The sequence below is a fragment of the Lagopus leucura genome, unplaced genomic scaffold, assembly GCF_019238085.1.
Source record: "Lagopus leucura isolate 7727_CA_CO unplaced genomic scaffold, USGS_WTPT01 Super-Scaffold_100049, whole genome shotgun sequence".
NCBI lineage: Eukaryota > Metazoa > Chordata > Aves > Galliformes > Phasianidae > Lagopus > Lagopus leucura.
The window spans coordinates 439,039-458,041 of record NW_024962295.1 but is presented as its reverse complement, the minus strand read 5'-3'; the positions used below and the strand labels follow the sequence as shown (position 1 = coordinate 458,041).

General features: G+C 46.7%; 2 protein-coding genes across 10 annotated transcripts in view; one reads left to right on the top strand and one right to left on the bottom strand.

Moving 5' to 3' along the window:
* WDR33 (WD repeat domain 33) overlaps positions 1-15,122 on the top strand; it is a 61,623-nt gene extending 46,501 nt beyond the window's left edge. For 2 of the 4 annotated variants that reach the window (XM_042885290.1, XM_042885291.1), the window contains exons 12-23: positions 744-838; positions 1,040-1,048; positions 1,706-1,792; positions 2,040-2,179; positions 2,809-2,961; positions 3,338-4,360; positions 7,917-8,019; positions 8,300-8,762; positions 12,327-12,493; positions 12,624-12,716; positions 13,459-13,644; positions 14,434-15,122. In XM_042885290.1, coding sequence (XP_042741224.1) covers positions 744-838; positions 1,040-1,048; positions 1,706-1,792; positions 2,040-2,179; positions 2,809-2,961; positions 3,338-4,360; positions 7,917-8,019; positions 8,300-8,762; positions 12,327-12,493; positions 12,624-12,716; positions 13,459-13,644; positions 14,434-14,666 — 2,752 coding nt within the window. In that variant the 3' untranslated portion in view covers positions 14,667-15,122. Of the gene's footprint in view, positions 1-743; positions 839-1,039; positions 1,049-1,705; positions 1,793-2,039; positions 2,180-2,808; positions 2,962-3,337; positions 4,361-7,916; positions 8,020-8,299; positions 8,763-8,859; positions 10,952-12,326; positions 12,494-12,623; positions 12,717-13,458; positions 13,645-14,433 lie in introns of those variants that run through there. The other 2 variants (XM_042885292.1, XM_042885293.1) reach the window with 2 other exon arrangements.
* On the bottom strand, positions 7,034-18,977 carry SFT2D3 (SFT2 domain containing 3). 6 transcript variants are annotated; one of them, XM_042885302.1, is made up of 4 exons: positions 15,111-18,977; positions 13,453-14,279; positions 11,462-12,693; positions 7,034-10,908 (listed from the first exon to the last, which is right to left on the bottom strand). In XM_042885302.1, the coding sequence occupies exon 1, from the start codon at positions 18,761-18,763 to the stop codon at positions 17,903-17,905; it is 861 nt and encodes a 286-aa protein (XP_042741236.1). In that variant the 5' UTR covers positions 18,764-18,977; the 3' UTR covers positions 7,034-10,908; positions 11,462-12,693; positions 13,453-14,279; positions 15,111-17,902. The 6 variants fall into 6 exon arrangements, with proteins under 6 accessions (XP_042741236.1, XP_042741238.1, XP_042741239.1 ...); XM_042885304.1 differs by lacking the exon at positions 13,453-14,279 and having other exon boundaries at positions 7,034-8,983; positions 10,754-10,908; XM_042885305.1 differs by lacking the exon at positions 13,453-14,279 and having other exon boundaries at positions 7,034-8,868; positions 10,754-10,908.
* Positions 18,978-19,003: the final 26 nt, after the last annotated feature.

Sequence of the window (19,003 nt, the reverse complement as noted above, 5' to 3'; positions counted from 1 at the left end):
CAGAGAGACAAACTTGAGTGGGAAGGACCTGACATTTTACATGAGAAGTTAGGGTGATGTTTAACCTCCTATCCTTCATCTAAGGAAGCCTTAAGAAACACTGACGTTTCAGGTTCGTGTGAGGTTTGGAAGCTGAGGAGCTTAATAAATATTCTTTTGATGAAGAAATATTCCAATCTCCACAATGTTTTTGTCTTCAGATCATCTGCTGATCATGTCTCTTTGTGCATTACAAGTGCAGTGGAATGTGCTGTAATGGAGTATCTATAAGTGGGGTGAATTTTTGTCTGTAGATGTGTCTACCATCAAGGTTAGCTTTATGTGAAGGATGTGCTTAAACAGAGGAGGAGGTTCTTAGAGCTGTCTGGATATCGGTGGTACCAGTGCATTGTATTTACTCCATGCTTTGAAGCATTTTCTGAATAGTAACTGTACAGTTAATAAAGTATAGAATCATAGCATGGCCTGGGTTGAAAAGGACGACAGTGATCATCCAGTTTCAACCCCCCTGCTATGTGCAAGGTTGCCAACCACCAGACCAGGCTGCCCAGAGCCTTAGTAATGGTTTTTCATTTGAACCTGACACCTAATGTTCAGATTCACTGCTGAACTCGATTAGTAGGAGTTGAACCCTTATATAACCAAGTTAGCATACTAAAATTTAGATAAATAAGTTGTTAGGTTTAAAGTAGCTATTCTTGACCTCCTGTTGAGCTCATTGTCATGTAACTTCCTTTTGACAGTAAGTTTTGGACTCGAAATCGGCCTGGAGATAAAATGCGAGATCGTTACAACTTGAATCTGCTGCCTGGGATGTCAGAGGATGGTGTGGAATATGGTAAGGCAGTTTCCTAGAACGTGGGGATGAGAGGTTTGGGGGTTAGGAGCAAGCTTTGGGCTTTCAACTGGCATTAGAATGTGCTTCTGGGTGAGACACTGAAACAGCATACAGCACTGGTGACCACCTAGATATTTTTTTTTGCATGAATGATCTTATTCTCCAAGCAATTCCAACAGTGCGTCTTCTTTTTTTCCACAGCTCCAGGAGGTAAGAGCTGCTCAGTCCAGCAGAAATGGAAAGGAGGTTGGGCTCTCCCTCGGGCGATGTCTCTGCTTTACTTTTCTTCCTGGCAACTGCATGTGACTTCAAGACTTCCCACTGTCCTGAACTGCAGCAGGAAATCTTTTCAAATTATTCAATTTCACTCAAATTTTAAAACTTAACTCTCCTTCCTAAGGATTTTTCTTTGTTAAGTTCAAGCTGCTCAGGGTTGTCGGGTTGTCCAGCTCTGTGGCATACCTCAGCAACCTTTTTTTTTCCTCAAGGGTTACGTCTGTTTGCTTATAAAGCTGTTTGATGACTTGCCCTTTTCCATTTGGGAACGTCAGTGAAGATGTATCATCTGAATTTGATTTAAGTTTTAAAATACATGCATTTACTATAACAAAAATGGGAATGGATATGAGATGTTCTGAAATGTGACTTTCCTTCAAAAGGATGTAGTTCCTGGCCTTTTTGGGGCTGTTTTTATGAATCTGAATGGGCAGTTCTTTTAATGTCTTTCGACTTATAAGTAAGTTTAAAAAGTGACCCAGCATTTGTGAAATACATAACAGTGCCGATGGTAAAAGCACGGCAAGAATCCAGAAGAACAAAATGATAATGCAAAGCAAATAAGTATAAATATTTACTATTTTCCTCTAGATGATTTGGAACCTAACAGCCTAGCAGTTATCCCTGGGATGGGAATACCTGAGCAGTTGAAAATAGCCATGGAGCAAGAGCAGATGGGTGAGTAGTTGCTATAGGGAGGCATTTTTCTGAGCCATCCAGATACTGCACAACTTATTGTTCATTCCTGTCGTATAATTGGGTAGCACCACTGTTTTCTGAGGTTCTTGAGTGCATATTTCCTATGAAAAGAAGAAAGAGTTGGGAAATATCAAGGTTTATTTTGTTAAATAAACTGTAAGGAGAGTTACAGAATTACTTTGTAAACCTGTACTGCACTAACTGTTTGCCTTCCCTGCTTTTAAAGGGAAAGATGAGTCCAATGACATTGAAATGACAATCCCAGGACTAGACTGGGGAATGGAGGAAGTAATGCAAAAGGACCAAAAGAAAGTGCCACAGAAAAAAGTGCCCTATGCAAAACCAATACCAGCACAGTTTCAGCAGGTAAGCAGCTGATAAACAGCTTTGCAGTTTTGAACACCAAAAACAAACTTGTTCTGTTGGATTTCCAATATCATGTCCAACATCAGTGCAAAATAACTTACCACGGTAATTAAATTACCATTTATGCATTAGATACTTGGTTAAATCCCTTATATCCCATACACATACCTTGAAACTAGGATGCTACAACACCTGGATGTTCTGTTCAACCTAGTTTTTAGCTTCTGATTATCCAAGTTAGAATTATAGAATATCCTGAGTTGGAAGGGACCAACTCCTGGCTCAACAGAAGACCACCCAAAAATCAGAGCATACATCTGAGAGCAATCTCCAGATGCTTTTTGTACTCCAGCAAGCCAAGGGACATCAACCGCTTCTCATAACATCTTCTCCAGACCATTCACCATCTTTATAGCCCTCCTTTGGACACTCTCTAATAGTTCTATGCCTCTTTTGTACTGTGGTGCCCAAACCTGTACACAGTATTCAAGGTGAGACCACACAGAGCAGAGTGGGACAATCCCCTCCCTCGTTATTCATCATTCCAGTATATCTTGTCCCAGTCAGTGATTTATTATTACACATGTGGTGTTTCTTAGAATTAATTTTATATCTACTATCCTTTATAGGCGTGGATGCAGAATAAAGTTCCTTTGCCTCCCCCACCTGAGCCATTGATCGACAGAAAGGAAGACATTAAGCTAGAGGAGAAAAAGAAGACACAGGCAGAGATTGAGCAGGAAATGGCAGCACTTCAGTACACAAACCCACAACTCCTGGAGGTATGTGTGTAAAGCCAGTTGCTGGAGCTCAGCGCCAAAATGTGTAGCTTGCTTTTGCAGTACACTTTTCACCTTTTCTCAAAAAATGTAGTTTAATAAGAATAAGACTCGATGCATGAAGGCAGCTGCACCAAGGTCTCCACATTTCAGTTGGTCAGACCCACTTATATATATGTGTAGTTGTGTTTCTGTTGATTAAGAGAAAAGTGCTAACTCTTTTCAAACTCCTAAGAACGAGACAGTAGCTTCTGATCTTCAGTTTTTTCATATTTTTCTGTGTTTAGTTGATTTGCTGGGTTTCTCTTATTTATTTATCTATTTATCTGTTTATCTGTTTATCTATCTATCTATTTATTTATTTATTTATCTATTACAGCAACTGAAGATTGAGAGACTTGCACAAAAACAAGCTGAGCAAGTGCAGCCACCTCCAGGAGGCTCTCTTCATGGACCCCAGCCTTTTCCAGGGCAAGGCCCAATGTCACAGATGCCTCAAGGGTTTCAGCAGCCCCTTCCGCCACAGCAGATGCCAATGAATATGCCTCAGATGGGACCTCCTGGTCCACAAGGACAGTTCAGACCTCCGGGACCCCAAGGACAGATGGGACCTCAGGGTCCTCCATTACACCAAGGAGGTGGAGGTCCGCAAGGCTTCATGGGACCACAAGGACCTCCGGGCCCCCACGGACCTCAAGGAATGCCACGGCCTCAGGATTTACATGGACATCAAGGAATGCAAAGGCATCCTGGCCCTCACGGGCCAATGGGGCCTCCAGGCCCGCAGGGTAACGCTGGTCCACAAGGGCACTTAGGACCGCAGGGCCTGCCTGGCTCTCAGACTCATTTGGGGCCACAGGGTCCGCCTGGCCCGCAGGGTAACTTGGGACCTCAGGGTCAAGGAATGCAAGGGCCACCTGGTCCCCGAGGGATGCAAGGACCTCTTCCTCACGGCATGCAAGGAGCTCCGGGATCTCAAGGGATGCAAGGTCCTATCTCCCAAGGGCCTTTGATGGGACTTAATCCAAGAGGGATGCAGGGTCCGCCAGGGCCCCGAGATAACCAGGGACCTACTCCACAAGGGATGATGATGGGTCATCCGCAAGAGATGAGAGGTCCTCATATGCAAAGTGGTTTGCTAGGACACGGGCCCCAGGAGATGAGGGGGCTGCAGGGACCCCCGCCTCAAGGCGCAATGTTAGGACCGCCGCAAGAAATGCGCGGGCCGCAAGGCCAGCAGGGACCTCCGCAAGGCTCTTTGGTAGGGCCGCAAGGAAACATGCAAGGACCTCAAGGACAACCAAACCCTTCGAGGGGGCCGCATCCTTCCCAGGGCCCTCTGCCTTTCCAGCAGCAGAAAACGCCTCTGTTGGGCGATGGGCCTCGTCCCCCGTTTAATCAGGTACGTGTTGATCTGTGTAACGAGAAGAGTGTGAAAAATGTAGGAACGATAATGTTGTGCTGTACAAATGTCAAGCAAGAGATGAGAGTGTGGAGGTGAGGCTCAAAACGGAAGCTTCAAGGGAAACTAATGATGACGAACAAAGTTACATGGCTTGGAAAATCAGAGGTACCTGTAGGGATGGGATTACTGGGAGTACAGACACAGAAATCAGGATCTTCTAAGAATGTATGAAACCAAAGAGAAACTCCAGGTTTGTTTGTGGGTTTTTTTTAGCTAGAGGATACAGAACTGTCTTAAACGTGAAGTTTCCTGGAGAGTAGATAAGCTCAAAGAAAAGTTGAATTGAAGCCAACAGAACATAAAAAATATGTGTGAAGTAAAGCAAATTATTGTTGACTCTTAGTTGTCCCAAACTGATTTATCCAAACTGAGGAGTGAGCTTACCACAGATACTGACGTATCTGGATACTGGAATATCAGCTTAGTCCTGGTTGAGCTTTCCAGAACAGCTGTCCTGCTTCCTGCGTAGGAACAGGAATTGCTTAGCCACCTTCATACCTTGTGAGCCACCAGGTTAGAGCCTGTGTTCCCAGACTTGTTACTGCACCATTTGCTGAGCAGCACCAGAGAGAGCACAGGGAGCACGCAGGCTGAGGAGGACCAGCCTGGCTCTGGAGCTGGAGCACCAAGTTCCAGCAGGCTTCACCAGCTCAGCAAAATACTTAGGCTCAGCTCACCTGGAATACTGGAGATTGTTGCTTGTGAAGGCACTAATTACTTTTGCAGGGATTAAGGCTGGTTCAGCACCAAGCTGTCAGGTGCAGCTTGCTCTTCAGCACCTTTAGCAGCACGTTTGCTCCAGCTGCTGAGCTGCCACAGATAATGAAAAGCCCACTACATTTATTACTCCTTATGAGTTCCTGTTGTTGCGATGTTAATTTTGTACTTAAAACGTCCTGTTTGTCTTCAGCCTTAAGGTAAATGTTGAAGGGGATGTACTGGAAAAAATCTACAGTTTTGAGAAATGTATGATTAATTTTAAACAAAATTGGCTGTTGTACTGAGTGGTTTCTAGATTAGACAGTTATGGATGTACTTAGTGGGGAGGCCAGTATCAATCACAGTAACGTGTGATGACTTTGAACTAAATCTCACTGGCTGCGCTTCAGATTGAGACAGAACAGCCTACAAATTGTGTATTGGTGTGGTGTTTTTTTTCTTACAAGTCAGCAATAACTTCCTGCAGAAGTCCATAAATGTGACCTTATTGCTGAGATTTCAGAATCATTAAAATGAAGAGGACAGGAACTGGCTCCACAGCTGTTGCTCATCTCATTTCTACCAACGTCGTGTTTTTGTGGTTATCCTAAGGAGACCAACTGCTCTACCTAAACTGCTGCCACCAAGCTGGCATGCACTTGCTGGAGCCTGCTGTTGGCAGGATGCAGGAGGTTGCAGCAGGCAGATGTTGTGCTCCATAAATGCTGCTACCTTCGAGTCTTTTAGAAATATTAAAAAGACACGTAACAAAGCTGGGTACTTTTGGCTATTTTTCCTTCCTTGTCTAGCTTTAGAAGGCTGATGTATTGAGAAAATGGGCAGATTGTGCAGTTCGTAGTGTTCCTTTCCATAGTGTTCCTTTCCATTTTTGGTCCTGTTGGCTTCTCTGTAAGATGAGCAGAAGGGTAACTCCTGTCTTTGCTTTTTTAACAACAGGCTTTGACTGTTTTAGTCCTGAATTTAGTGTTTACCTTCTGTACATTTGTAGAAATGGCTTGCCTGCCTTTTTAGAAGCAGAAGTTTGTTTCCTTCATTAAGGGCTTGTGAAATCAATACTGAACCTGTGTGCCTATTTTAGAGGATCATGTCTGTAGGAGATGGCACTGTTACCTTCACCCACTGCTCACTGAAGAGCTACGTGCGGGAGATGCCCATCTCTTCCCAAGTGGGAGAGCTGCTCCCTTCTGCAGATGGGGAACAAAACACAAACCTGTTTGAGAAAGAAAGGGACCAAAATACAATGTGATCAGCAAAACTGTATTCTGAAGATAGGAATATTGATGTTAAAGTGCAGACGGGTAGATAAAGTATTCCCAAGTTAGCAGTGGTATCTTGGGGCTGAAGTGGTGATTGAGAGTTGTTGATTTACAACACCTAATCTTTTGGGTAGGCTGGATTTCATCTCATTTCTTGGCATGAGTGCTTTAGACCAAGTCTCTTTCCATGTAGAGGCAAACTCTTGGAGCTTGCAGTGGCTCAGACGGAATGGATTGGTATGAGGAATTCTTCCCCTCCAGCTGCAGTGAAAACAGATGGCAGTTGTAAGGTGGCTGTGCCCTTTGCGTGTGGGCCAGCAAAGCCAGCCCTGCTGCTCTGCCTGGTGCCACAGCACAGCTCTGCCCGCCTCCAGCTGTGGGATGCACAGGGCTGCCTGCAGTGCTCAGCGCAGTGCCTCCTCCTGTGCTCTGTGTTCACTCTGTCTGCTAGGAGCCCATTTGGGCCCATGGTGTATTTTGAAATGAAAGGCATATAAAAATGCACTATGATGGCTCTGTCTTCCTAACTTGTCGAAGTATTTGTTTGGAAATAGAGGGCTTTGGCAAACAGTGATTGACCTCATGAGGTGGGCACTAAGAGCTGCTGCTCTGGTTGAACAGCAGTGACATAAACTTAAGAAGTTCAACAGTTTATTGTAAGTAATCTTGCATTAAATACATGAGAAGTGGTGGAGCTCCAGCAAGGCTTTGTTCAGGGATGGTGACAGCTTTGTCCTTCCTGGACAGGGAGCTATTCTTCTGACTCCGCTCACCATTCAACCACTCAAAGAGGTTCGTGCTTTTTTCTCCTGTAACAAACATTGGAACCAGGCCTTCTATTCTGCTTTTATTTTCCCAAAAATTTTACAAAAACATTCAGTGCAAAGGTGCTGTTTGTAGCACCTGTTTATGTGTATTTTTGTGATTATTACCTCCATTGCAGTTCAATACAAAAGTATAATTTAAAACCAGTATTTCAAGATGCAACAGAAAAACTGCACAAATGAACTCTCAGTGTTGCTCCTCGACCCTCTCTCTAAAATAATTAATAATAAAAGATGGTCTTTCACAGAAAGTAGGTACAGAGTATGAAAAAAACCCACATGGTCAGAGGAGGCATGGGGTAACCTGGTACCTGCTGCGATCCCTCCTGGGTCTGTATCTGCAGCATACACATCAGCACCTGGTGCTTTTCCAGCAGATGCATGCAGTTCTCTCGCCTTCTCTAACAGGCATAGAAAACAGGAGCTTTATTATCTTTTGGTTGTTATGGATAAAAGATTAGTCATAAGTTTTCTAGATAATTGTGTATGATCCTCAGGAAACAAAAGCGTCACTGATGTGAATGTGAAAAAAATCAGGCTGAAACCAATTGAAAATCAGCTGCTGCTGTCATAAGGTCTGTGAAGATGCACTGTTCCAATAAAGGAATTTGGTTTGCTGCCTTACAAAAGGCTCAGAAGCAAGAATACTCACGCATGCTAATTCAGATGGCTTTTCTTACCGTACACTAACAGGACGGACAGAACCCAGGTCCTCCACCACTGATACCAGGACTGGGGCAGCAGGGAGGACAAGGTCGTCTTGGCCCCCACAACCAAGGACCTGGCCTTAATAAAGGTAATTAAATGCACTGTCCGTTCTTCTGTGAGTAGTTCTCCAAAAAGATGCTGTTCCAGTGCAGACCCTCTAGATAGAAAAGGCTACAGCACAACGAAGGGTCCGGATTGAGAGGGAAGCTACAGTAGACTTGGGCTGGAATACAGAAGAAAAGCTTTTCCCCCAGAATTCCTTAATGTGAAATGTATGGTGTATGCTTTGTAGAACTGTAGAAACTAAAACGTCCTAGAGCATTTTTTAGGAAAAATTACAGAAATCTGCTATGGTTTTTTCCCTCAAGGTGACTCCCGTGGTCCACCAAACCACCACATGGGCCCTCTCTCAGATAGAAGGCACGACCAGAACAGTGGTGGCCCTGATCATGGGCCTGAGAGAGGGTTGTTTCGAGGTGGCCAGGAGTGGGGTGATGGTAGAGACAGCAGGGGCATGCCAGATAGACGAGGACCTCACCCAGATTTCCATGATGACTTTGATCGACCAGATGACTTCCGGGACGACTTCCATCCAGATAAGAGATTTGGCCATCGATTGCGGGAATTTGAGGGGAGAGGAGGCCCACCATTGCAAGATGAGAAATGGAGACGAGGTGGACCTGGGCCTCCCTTTCCTCCCGATCACAGGGAATTTGAAGGCGGGGGTTCAAATCGTGGCCCTCCTGGTGCTTGGGAAGGACGGAGACCTTCAGATGATAGATATCCACGGGATCCTGAGGATGCACGGTTCCGAGGAAGACGAGACGAGAGGTAAGAATAAATCGATTCGTTCTTCTTGGGTAAAGGGTGAACGGAGGGAATTCTTTCTTCCTGGTTTCCTTGTCATTAAGGAGTCTATCTGTTTCAGATTTATAAACTGGAAACCAATAAGGAAATGAAAACTCTAATATACCTGAGTATAGAGTCCATAAAATCATTCAGTAATAGAAGAAAACTTGAAAAATGGTCATTGTACACAGCAGCTTCCGTGTCTGTAAACAGTAAGTAAAGAGAAGGGAGGAAATTTGTAGAGAAGATCCAGTGACACAGGATGAAGATTTGAGATCGTTTTGACGAAAATTGAGAGGAAACTCGAAGGTTAAAGTGGCAAACTTTTGAACACTAGAAGTGGAATTTGAGACTCTGTCTCCAGTCACAAACTGCAGGATGACTGTGGAGACTGTAGAACGAGCTGTGAGATACTTGTGAGGAGCAGGAACAGTGATGCTACTATCAAATATAAGGGGCAGAGCTCTGCAGCCTGTTGGACTGTCGAGACTATTTTCTCATGTTTTTGCTTGTAGGAATTTTATTTCTTTTTCTGGCTTATTTCTTAATGCCAAGCAAAGAACTCAAAAATAATCTAGTTTATAGCAATGTCCTCTTCATTGCTCACAATTTCCAGATCAATCACAAAGGGATGACTTTGCTTCTAGTTATTAATGTAAACATGGAGGAATTGCTCAAAGTTGGCAAGACGGCCTGTCACTGAAATTGCTCCAGATTTATGCTAGCTTAACAGAGTTAAATTTGGCCTCCAAGGTCTAAACCTCTCACTGACCACCAACTCCATATGTATAAAAATGTGTACTTGTACGAATATATTGTGGTCTCCACATAATGTGAATTTTGTGTGTTTTAGTTGCCTTTTAATCATTTTCTTACATTCCTTTTACTTTGCATCTGTACAGCTCTTCTTTTAGCTATTTTCTACCTAGCTCTGTAAAGATGTACCTTCCTTTTGTGTGAAGAGTATGAAAGGAAATGAACAAAAAGAAGGTAACAAAGCCGTTTAAAAGAGAGAATCCGAGTGGAATAGTCTGCCTTCCATAACTCTGAAAGACGTAGCAGACAATGATTTTAGAAGCTCAGTAGAGATTTTTCAGATCTTATATTGGGAATGTTTAGGGATTGGGGAATATTTTATTCTTATCCTGGTTTTACAGAGGTTTTAGGAGGGTAGTCCAGGCATCTCAGGACCTGGGAATCTGACTTCTGAGCTAACGAGGGTCTGTCACAGTGCAAGTGTTTGTACAGAGCGGTTAGCTGGAGAAGAATCATCACAGGGCTCTGAAAGGCTCGCAGTGCTTGCACTTAGTGATTTCCTCTGAGTGAAGGTGAATTGGTTGCCATGCTGATGCTGAAGTGAGCCTAAGAATCCCGACTGCTCGTTTAGCTGACTTGGTTTGGAATTTAGATTGTAACTGGTTTGGTCAAAAACGTGAGAGGGAAGTGTGTGTATGTGTGTTTCTCTCTAATTTCCCATCCTTTTCATCTCTGTCCTGTTCTCACTCTACCTGTGCATATCAACATGATGCTTCTACTGCAGAGACCTGCCTCTTCCTGCTGCTAATCTGCACAGTGTGTAGTTCTGTACGTTAAGGTCCTAGGCCTCAAGGAAGAAGATGAGAGCAGTCAAACAGGAACTGAGCCCTATGCGAGGCAGGGTTTTACGTGTGACTGATGAGAAAAAGTGAAAAAGGATATACATAAGCCAATATTAGGAGCCATGGCTGTATCAGGCATAGGTGTGATAGATTTCAAAGCTAAACTTTGTCCGTAAGGTTGCCTGGAAACACAGAGAAGGGTCCTCCTCCTGGTAGCCGTAGGATCTTGTGTTGCGAATCTTGGTAATTTACAAACTAAGCAGAATCTCACCAAGTCAGTATTAAAATGGGAGACCCTCTAAGGAATATATCTAGAGGACTGTGCTGTCTCAAGGCTAAACAACATTGCGATGTGGTTATTTGAACCATTTGTACCTGAAACTGCTGAGTTTGTTTTCACAAATCACCCAGGTTAATGTGAAATGGTTCACTGTCCATATGCAGCACTCCCTCCATCCACTGTTGTACCTGTACAGGCACAGCAGCCTCCTCTCTGTATTGTGTTTGTTTTCTGGGAGATGGAGACAGACCTATTGTTTTTAATTTAAAAAAAAAGAAAAAAAATGTAAAAGTTAAAAAGAAAAAAATAATATTGTATTGTGTTATGACTACTGTTAAAATATTTAAATTTGTAATTAAAAGGTTAATGTTGTTAAAATTCTAAATAAAAGTATCTAAAGTTTTGCTTGTAATAGGGTGCACTGTGTCGTTAATGAGCCGGGGAAGGGGACGTGCACAAAGCCAAGGCTCGGAGCATTGCGGCGCCCGCAGTTTGCCCAGTGTGGAAGTGGGAGAAGAGGGGAGGTGGGGGGGCATCAGTGTGCATGGGCAGACAGAGCTGCACTGTCACTGCTGGCGCTGAGGGGGGGCAGGATCCCAAAGCAGTGTGCCTGCACCACCTAACGTCCCCTGGTGCTCGCACACAAATTGCCCGGGTCGGGCTGTAAGCAGAGGCAGTTGTAGCAGTGGGTGCTCACGGAGCCGCAGTGATGCACGGGGCATTTATGGGCTTTGCCAAGCACTCCAAGTTGGTGCTGTAAGAAACAGAACTGCTAGCGTTTGTGCAGCCATCTACAGGCTTACCTGCAATGGCACTGACAGCTAAGACAGAAGCGTTCTTCCCTCTGAAGATCTGTGTTAAGACCCCAGTGTGATACTGGAGGAGCTGTACTCAGTTCAGATGAGATGCAAAAGCCAATCGCATCCAGTTACTGAAGATGCCATGGTGCTGACTAGGAGTAGAAATTACTGACGTGAGGGGCACTGCTACGTTTTGCAGAACAGAGCTCTTCGTTTACTGCAGATGGATAAGCTGCTGGTGAGGTTGTAGAAAGCCACCGTGCACACTGCTCAGCAGTCATCATCCCTGCTGAGCCAAGTGCAGCCTAGAATCGTTTCTCAACATTGTAAACTTAAAAAGAAAAAAGAAAAAAAGAATAAAAAATCCTCTGTGGAGGGACTGAGTAAGAGAATGTTCTAGCAAGAGACTCCAGAATCCATAGGAATGTGATGCTGAAATGTTTCACTACAGCCTTGACTCTCACTGCTTTTATTTTTCCTGCTTCGTTTGTAATCCCTTAAAGCAAGAGCACTGCAGCTAAGAGAAATTCACTTGTCCTTCTCCTTGCCTTGCCTTATATCTATCTCACTGTTTTTATTTTTTTTTTTTCCTTGTTAAATGAATGCAAATATACTTGACAGTATTTTCTGTATGGAAAAAAAAACCAAAACCAACACAACAGAAAGAAGTGAGGAAAAACTATACAAAATAGCTAAACAAAGCGCTCAGAGACAGACATTGAGCACTTTTCCACCCACAAATCCTGTTCTGATAGCTGTATGTACTGTAGTGTTATGTGAAACGGTTCAGAAAACAGCTTAATAACCAACTGTCTCAAGTTTATCAATGTAAACCTTGTCTAAAGGTGTACCGTGTTCTTTCTTGTAGCTTCAGAAGAGGAGGACCCTCGAGACACGAGGGCCGGGGACCCAGGGGGAGAGATGGCTTTCCTGGTCCGGAAGATTTTGGGCCAGATGACACTTTTGACTCCCCAGATGAAAACTTGAGAGGAAGGGACCATGGTGCTCGGGGCCGAGGTCGTGGTGCAATTAGAGGTGAGGGGAACATTCTTCCACAGTGAAATACAAGGAGAAGGTAGCAAGTGTGTTTCTTGGGCAAACGGCAACAGTTTCACAAATGCAATTGTCTCTTCTCACTCCTCTCCCTGCATCTCGTGCTGCTCAGGAGGCCGGAAGGGTCTGCTTCCTACCCCCGATGAAATTCCACGCTTTGAAGGTGGGCGGAAGCCAGAATCCTGGGATGGAAACAGAGAACCAGGTAAAGAAATAGCTGAGGTCTGCTTCAGATAATCAATGTCTGCAGTGTAACTGCTATAAAATGAATTAACGTCGCTACTTTTCTCTGTGCTTCGTGTGCTCAGTCTTTCATCACCAGAGATGCACCGTGTAGGTTTCTGGACTTATAAATATAGAGATAAATGAACTGCCTGGAATGTAGCTAGCTGTAAATGCTGCAGTTCCACAGAATAATAAATGAATTTATTACCCTGATTTAAGGTGAGATTTTATATGCAGTCCAGAGGAGCACGTTGGTGTCCCGTGCTGATGAATGCAGCATAACATACAGCTTTTCGAGGTATCTATTAATGCCAATGGTCATCTTTGTGTATAATTATAGGTCCTATAGGTTATATAGGAACCACATAGGTTCAAAACTGAATTTTAGAACACAAGCACAAATGACACATGAATAATGAAAGATGAACGTGTGGCCATCTCTAAAATACGTGAAAATCCTTATGCTGAAAAGAAAGCTTGAGATCTGCCACTTCCTCCTTCTTCAGCATCTTCTAAACCTGCTTTACCTTCAGCTTACTTGCAGCTTGTTCATCTAATGTTGGCTTATTTGCATGTTCTAGTGGTGGGGAAGCTTTACATAACTTAAAATTGTATTCCAAATTGCATGGAAAGTAAATTTGTATGTGACTGCTTTCTGAAAACGAGGCGTAACGATCAGATGGACGTTATCTAATGATCCTGCTTTTTCTCCTCACCATCAGGTCCTCGTCCAGACCACCCTCCTCATGATGGACATTCTCCAGCTAACCGAGAACGTTCTTCTTCGCTCCAGGGCATGGACATGGCCTCACTGCCACCACGTAAACGTCCCTGGCACGATGGACCAGGGACCTCTGACCCCAGGGAAATGGATGCTCCAGGTGGACCTCCAGAGGAGAGGGGAAAAGGTAGATAAGCCCCTCGTATTGAAAACCTCGTGCAACACTGGTGTGTTTTTCAACAGAAGTCTTATCCAGCTTTAAGAATCGCTGGAACCTGTGACATCCACAGACAGAGCTCTAAAGCTTAATTGGAAAAAATAAAAAGCTTTTGTCTTCTTAAGCCCATCATTCACTACTTCCATTCAGTGATGGCTTGTATTTTAGTTGGTATTTCTGAATGCCACTTCTGGCTGCATAAACTTCCATCCTCAGCTGGCTCTTCTCTATGCCAGAGCTCTCACCCATTCGTGTGCTGTCTCTGGAATGCATTCTGTATCCTTTACTGCCCTTCTTACCACGTCTATACTCGCTTCAGTTTTAACTTATCATTTTGTGACTGGGGTGACTAAGAATTGCACACGCCATGGCAGATGTGGTTTAACCATTCCTTTATCCGGTTCTCTTGGTTTTGTTGTGTTCTGCAATAAAAGTATACAAAGAACTGCAGATAGCTGTAAGGGATGAGATCGTGTATGGCTGGCACTTTAGAGGGACCTGACTTAAGTAAGTCCTCGCTGACTGTATGAGACATAATCTCCTTTAATCCCCAAGGGATTGCCTGATTACTGTCAATCTTCTGGGCTGCCATGGAGATATGGAACCTGTGTAATAAAAAACAGAGGGAGGAGGCATAAAATCATAGGTCTCAAGAACATTCAGTTAGAGAATGTGAGAGAACTAGCTGAAAGGCGTGGTATGTCTGAGAAGAAGCACGGCTTAGATTTCAACATCAGTAACGTTGTGCTTCATTTTTAGGACGTGGAAATTCAGGAGCTTCCCAGAGAGCACCAAAATCGGCACGGTCTAATTCTTTAGATGGAGACCATCACGATGGATTCCACAGGGATGAAGCTTTTGGCGGAGGCCCTGCAGGAGGCAGCAACCCTTCCAGAGGAGGAAGGAGCGGAAGCAATTGGGGAAGAGGAAATAACATGAATTCTGGTCAGTCACGAAGAGGAGCATCCAGGGGTGGCGGAAGAGGCCGATAGAAGAGGCTTTGACTGGGTCGCACCCAGTCCCTGATGGACAATATTTAAATGGACTGCTACTCTGTACTCAAAGAGAAAGTAACCCTGCAAGAACGCAAGTCTGGATTCTTAACTGGGATAACTGAATGTGCATTAGTTCCTAACAAGGGTCTTCTCCTAGATCAGTCAACTGCTACTAGCTGCGGTACTGTAGCTAGCTTTCGGTTTTGTCTTCTCTGCCCCCATTTTCCCCACCTTCCTTTACCTACTTTGTTTTGTGAAGAGCTGGAATTTTTTTTAGTGTTGAGACATGGAGCACCTCCACAGATTTCAGTTCAATTCCAAACAGAAACTTGTTTCTATATGTACAGTTTGTCAGAAGAGTTATGTTGTTTTTTGTATGAATACAGAATGTAATTTGCGCAAAAACTAACCAAAAAAAAGCGTGTGTAGTTCTTTACTCACCTATTCCTATAAAGTGCTGTTTCTTAACAAACTTGTGTATCAGATGGAGCAACAAACTACCTCCTGAAGTCTCATCTGTGGGCAGTACTAACAGCTTATGCCTCATTTTTGGTTTATCGTCTATAGAGAACTCTTTTGCCTGCAGTCTCAGCTGTCTATAAATAACCAGAGGTGCTGACATTAAAACTCCAGAGCACAGGAAGTCACTGCTGCTTGCTGGTCTGCCATCCTGAAAGAGAAAAACAGGGAACACCATTTAGAAAAAGCTGTCATACACATAGTGCATCTATAACCTGGACTGCTAGCAAACTAGACAGCATAACGAGCACTGTCATTCTGTGCTTCAGCTGCAGGAGTCAGATACTTCTGTTCACAACAGCACTTAAAGAAATTGAAGAGGAAAGGGAAGTTTAGCAATTTGATTCATATGGAAGCAAACGTTTTACAGTGGCTGTAGGATACCCATACAGATATGGGTGTCCAGCAGCATCTGGTCTGCTGAAGTGCAGAACTCAGTGGTTTCTGGCTGTCATCTTAATGTTTCTGAACATCTTTAGGGTACTGTTCTTTGGTTTTCCCACAGGAGAGGGATGAGCAGAGGTTATTTATATTTCCCACATTTTTGTTGCTTAGCAATCACAAGTATCCAATGTCCCCATAAAAAATCATTCACATCAATCATCTCCAGTCACCAGGCTACCACAGGGCTCATTAATGGCTTAAGCCTGAATGAAAAGTTCGTACAGAAGTTTATACGTACTCAAAAGCCAGCTCTCAGGAAGGTCCTCAATTAAAACTATACAACAAACTATCATGAAAACTATCACCACCAGGCTGTTTTTCTACCCACTGGAAATTTGTAGAATCATGAAGTGGTTTGGGTTGGAAGGGACCTTAGAGCCCACCCAGTCCTACCCCTGTGCTGGGCTGGCTGCCCCCACCAGCTCTGACTGCCCAGGGCCCCACTGATGGCCTTGGGCACCTCCGTGCATGGGGCACCCACACAGCTGAGGGCAGCAGTGCCTCACTGCCCTCCTAACGTCTACTCTAAATCCCCCTTCTTTTAGCTTCAAGCTGTTAGAATAGTCACAGTCATACAGCAGTGTAATTCTACAGCTGGCAAAACTACTGCACAGCACAGCAATGCACAGCAGCTACTTTATCCGACTTCTGATACAGTCACATCTCTTTTAAAGACTGACCTACTCTATCCTCATCCATCTTATTTAAGAGATCAGAGCAGAGGTGCTTAGTGGCTGCTCTCTTGGTCACAAGTAACATTTTACAGTTTTTAATTTGTAGCCTACAAAATTGCATTAAAAATCATAGCAATTAAGGGTGCTCATTAGCCTACAGCATCCTTGTCTTCTGGCTATAGCATGATCTGAAAGGTGGTGGCTGGGAAGGAGCTGAGGGCACCTTGGAGGGAGCAGGTTCACCTTTGGGGAGCACAAAGGGATCCCTTTTGCTCTACTTGCAGAAGGGCCGTGCTGGGTGCACCTCAGGGATCTCTTTAAATTTTAACACTGAAGATTTAATCAGTGCTGAAGGGAAAATACAGAGTTGGCTTTTTTTTTTTTCCTTTTTTTTTTTTTTTTTAATAATACAAGCCCTGTGTATTTTATTTTTTTTTAATGGGACTGAAAGCGACTTCTTTGTAGTATTTCAAGTATCTAATTTAGAGGTCTTGGCCCTTAATACCCAACAGTCCTCTACCAAAGCAAACTGGAGCGCACCTAACAGCAGGGAACCCAGCATTCTGCACCTGGACACGAGGGAAAATGCTTCTTTTTCCCCTGCTGCTTGGCTAGCCCCACTATTGTACTTGCTAAAATTCATCATGGCAGCTTTTCAAACTAAGATTTGAAACATTCCACTGTTGTGGAACATGAAAGTCATACAGAAACAGGGCAATGAGCTAACTTTCAGATAGAATCCCACAGCCACAGACAGCAGGAGACACAGAGGGAACCCAATGGGTGCAACCACAGCCCTACTGCTGAAAGCAGGGTGCAGGCACAGCTCTGACCACCGCACGCAGCCTGGCTGTGCTGTGCCTGCTCACAGCCTCTCCCTGCCATCTCTTCCAATTCCACTGCTACAAATTGCACACCGTAGCTTAGCAGTTATCAAAAGGACAGACCTACTTAACGTTATCTCAGTCTACAGCTCAAGGAAAGAAGTGACCGGTGGTTGAAGATCTACGCTGACGTTTGGTACACAAATAGTCGTTTTATTATTAAAGCTGTCTACGTACATGTAAGCACCCCCGTTTGACAATTCCCGCTGTATCCCTAAGCAGTGATTTGAGGCAAATCTGAGAGCTGGGCCGGCTCCGTCCGAGGCGCTGGAGGGCGGTCAGCCCCAAGGCAGAGCCGAGCAGCCCGCTCCGCAGCAGAGCTCGCCGAGGGGCACGCCGTGCCGTTCCGCGGCTCCTGGAAGCAGGACAGCACATCGCACGGTCCTGCCCTACCCGAGCACAGGCCTGCCGACCCACAGCCCCGCAGCCTGTTTCACTTACTGGATGCCAATTATAAGCGGTTTCTGTGCAGGAAGAGCGCACGGCGCTCGCTAAGGCTCCCGGCACCGAGGCGGCACCGGGCGCGGGGAACCGGGCCGCTCGGCGCTCTTCGCCCCGCACCACCGCCGTCTCCGCTCCGGCGCCGGGCAGTCGCTCTTCCTCGGCTCCAGACGCGGCGGGGCCGGGCGCTGTCCCGCGCTTGAGTTCGGAATCGCCGCCGTTCCGCGCCGCCTTCTCGCGAGGAAGCCCGGCGGGACGCTCCTCCCGTACATCACACGGGTAGCGCGGCCCCGCGGCGCAGCGCGGTCACCAGGAGCCCTCCGACACGCCGGGCGCCGGCGGCCCCTCCGGGCAGCGCGCCCAGCAACGCGGAGGCGGCGGCGCCCAGCTGCGCGGCGGCGCCCAGCGCGGTCAGCGCGGTGCTGCGCAGCCCCAGCGCGGCGTACAGCGTGCCGCCCAGCGCCGCCGCGTACAGCAGCGAGCCGCGGCTCGGCTCCCGCAGCAGGCGGGACGGACCGCGCAGCAGCGCGGCGGCGAGCAGCGCGCACAGCGAGCCCAGCGACCAGAGCAGCGCGAACTTGCGGGCGCGGAGCAGAAGCAGCGGCGCGTACAGCGCGGCCAGCCCGAAGCAGAGGGCGGCCAGCAGAAGGCACAGCGCGGCGCCCGCCAGCCGCTGCCACGGCGACAGCCCCGGCAGCCACGGGTCCGCCTCGGCCGCCCACGGCCAGCGCCAGCCAGGGAAGGCGCTCGGCCACGCTCCCGAGCCTTCCCCCTCCGGCTCCTCTTGCGGGCCGCCGGCGGGCGGCGGGGCGGGGGCGGCCTTGGATTGGGCGAGGTACTCGTGCAGCTGCCGGCCCAGGTCCGCCATGGCGGGGCCCCAACGGCACGCGGGCGCTACGCCGCCATCTTGCCGCCGGCTGCTTCCGGGTCGGCGGGCGCGGCCGGGGCAACGCGCCTGCGCAGTGCGGCCCAGAGGGGGCGGGGCGGGGCTGCGGGCGAAGCGCCGCGGGTCCGCCCTGAGGTCCCGCGCCGTTCGGTGTCCGTCGGCGTTCAGCGAGCGTTGTCGAATGTCGCTGTGTGCCACTGTTCCCACGCGGAGGAATTCAGTCCCGGCCCTTCGTTCCATCCGCATTCCACATCAGACCGCCCCGTCCGTCCCCCGGCCGCAGCGCGTAGCGGGATACGGGCGGGCTCAGCCCCTGCTGTGGTCCCACCGCCGACATCCCGACGGCGGGCCGACGCCGTAACGTAGGAGGCATTACTTTCGGAGCAGCCCTCGCTCTCCCCGCCGGGCTGAGGAAGGCGACGCCGGCCCGAAGCTCCGCCTTCAGCTCCGCCGCGAAGCTCCGCGGGGCCGGGGTCAGGGCAAGGG

Coding starts and splice junctions, on each gene's coding strand:
- SFT2D3 (XM_042885302.1), bottom strand. CDS start 18,763: ATGCGGATGGAACGAAGGGCCGGGACTGAATTCCTCCGCGTGGGAACA.